The 1,980-nt window shown below is 50.8% G+C and overlaps 1 protein-coding gene across 1 annotated transcript in view; it reads right to left on the bottom strand.

Annotated features, from left to right (window-relative positions):
• wnt16 (wingless-type MMTV integration site family, member 16) overlaps positions 1-1,980 on the bottom strand; it is an 8,710-nt gene that overhangs the window by 3,241 nt on the left and 3,489 nt on the right. Inside the window, exons 2-3 of the mRNA XM_025010832.2 lie at positions 980-1,206; positions 206-510 (exon numbers count right to left, since the gene is read on the bottom strand). Coding sequence (XP_024866600.1) covers positions 206-510; positions 980-1,206 — 532 coding nt within the window. The remainder of the gene's footprint in view (positions 1-205; positions 511-979; positions 1,207-1,980) is intronic.

Raw genomic sequence — 1,980 nt, 5'->3', positions numbered from 1 at the left:
AGGCTGGTTCTAAGGCTGGACCCAAGGCTGGACCTAAGGCGGGTTCTAAGGCTGGACCCAAGGCTGGACCCAAGGCTGGACCTAAGGCTGATTCTAAGGCTGGACCTAAGGGTGGACTGCTGTCAGATTTACAGTTTTCAGTTTTGGATTTGGTTCTGCAGAGAACGTTTCCACAGCAGGGAATGAAGCTCAGGGTGGTCCTCACCTGTCTCCCAGCCTCTCCGTTGTGCTGGTTCATGGTGCTCAGCGTGAACCCACCGCGGCTCGTCGACATGTTCTTCACCGTGTTCTCCATGAACCTTCGGCTGAACCAGGTTCCGTACCGGATGTGGTCCGAGCAGCCTCCCCAGTGCCAGCTCTGCGCCGGTGCCAAGAACCCCTGGCCGGCGCCGCCCTGCAGTCTGGTGTCGCAGCTGCACTCTGTCGTGTTGCCCTGACTGCAGGAGCGAGTGACGGCGTGGACGAGTCCTGCCGCCATGACTGCGTAGATGAACGCCGTTTCTTTGGTTCCTACAAAATAAAACATAAATCTCATCACCACCGGTGTTTTCTCCAGGCTGTTCTTTACTTTACTTCCTGTCTGCTCTCCTCTCTCATCAAACAGGATCCATATATTACATTCACTTATTGCCTAAAACTGAAACTGGATCTTTAAAACCAGCGTCACAGAAGTTTTTTCCTGCTGACAACTGATCAGGATTTTCTTTTGACGAACCTTTGAACTTCCTGTCAAAATGACTCAGCAGTCACATGACCTTTGACCTTGGATTAAACATCTTATTTTTATTAATAGAGGAAGGCCGTAAATACTTTTATCTTTTGGTTCCATCTGCTGACTGCTGATGAACCCTGATAAAAAAAGGTCAAAGGTCAGAGCAGGACCCAGCTCAGGTAGAACCACATGTAGTTCCCGGTTTATCCTCTGGGGAGACGAGTCTTCCGGTCAAAGGTCACAGGCTGCTGGTTCTACAGAACTCACCGCTCGTCAGCTCGTGTCCGAACACCGGCGGCTCCTCGGAGGTGGAACAGTTCCAGCGCTCCAGTCTGAACTGGTTCTGACACTCGGACACGGCGAGCCGGGCCCCGTCCAGAACGCTTGGCAGCAGGAAGGGCTTCCTGCGGCACAGGTCCCGCTGCCGGAGGCTCAGAGGCAGCTGATCGCAGGTGGGCCGGTCCAGGAGACCGGAGGAGGTCCCACCGAGCCACCTGCAGGGGGAGGTTCTGTTAGAGGTTCTAATAATAATATGTGTGAAGCCTCGCAGCTGTCAGGCCAGATGTTTGGAGGATTTTAGCGTTCAGGTTTATTGGAGATGCTGAGAAGCTGGGAGCCATTTTGTTTATAAAGTTCTGTCAGCCTCGTTCATTTCTATGCATCAAATATTTTTCCTTGTCTTTATTTCTTCGATCACTGAGCCGGGATTAAAAACAAACAACAGATCAAATGTCAGGAAGCAGGTGAATTTAAAACAAAATTATAAATAATGACAGTTTGTTTGATGTCAATAAACTGCTCAAGAATTCATTCTTAAAAGCCTTCAGTGTTCTGTGTGGTTCTGGTTCTGGTTCTGGTTCTGCAGCAGACGGATCAGATCTCAGCTGGACTTTAGACTTTCAGGAGAACTTTTCCACCCGAGAGGAAAAAACTGCTTTTGTCTTTTAATGAAAAAGTTTTAAAACAAAACATCTGGACGGCACCATGTCCTCACAGCAGGAAGGTTCTGGTTCTGGGCCCGGGTTGGGCCCGGGGTCACAGCAGGAAGGTTCTGGTTTAAACAGAACAACTCTGAAGAACTCGGAGCACAAACTGATGCCTCTGAGCTCTTGTCAGATCCGGACCCTGATCCATCCAGACCCTGATCCATCCAGACCCTGATCCATCCAGACCCTGATCCATCCGGTCCCTGATCCATCCAGACCCTGATCCATCCGTACCCTGATCCATCCGGACCCTGATCCATCCGGACCCTGATCCATCCGGAC

Source organism: Kryptolebias marmoratus, linkage group LG18 (assembly GCF_001649575.2).
Source record: "Kryptolebias marmoratus isolate JLee-2015 linkage group LG18, ASM164957v2, whole genome shotgun sequence".
NCBI lineage: Eukaryota > Metazoa > Chordata > Actinopteri > Cyprinodontiformes > Rivulidae > Kryptolebias > Kryptolebias marmoratus.
The sequence above is the reverse complement of the archived record's forward strand: the minus strand, read 5'-3'. Positions and strand labels throughout refer to the sequence as shown.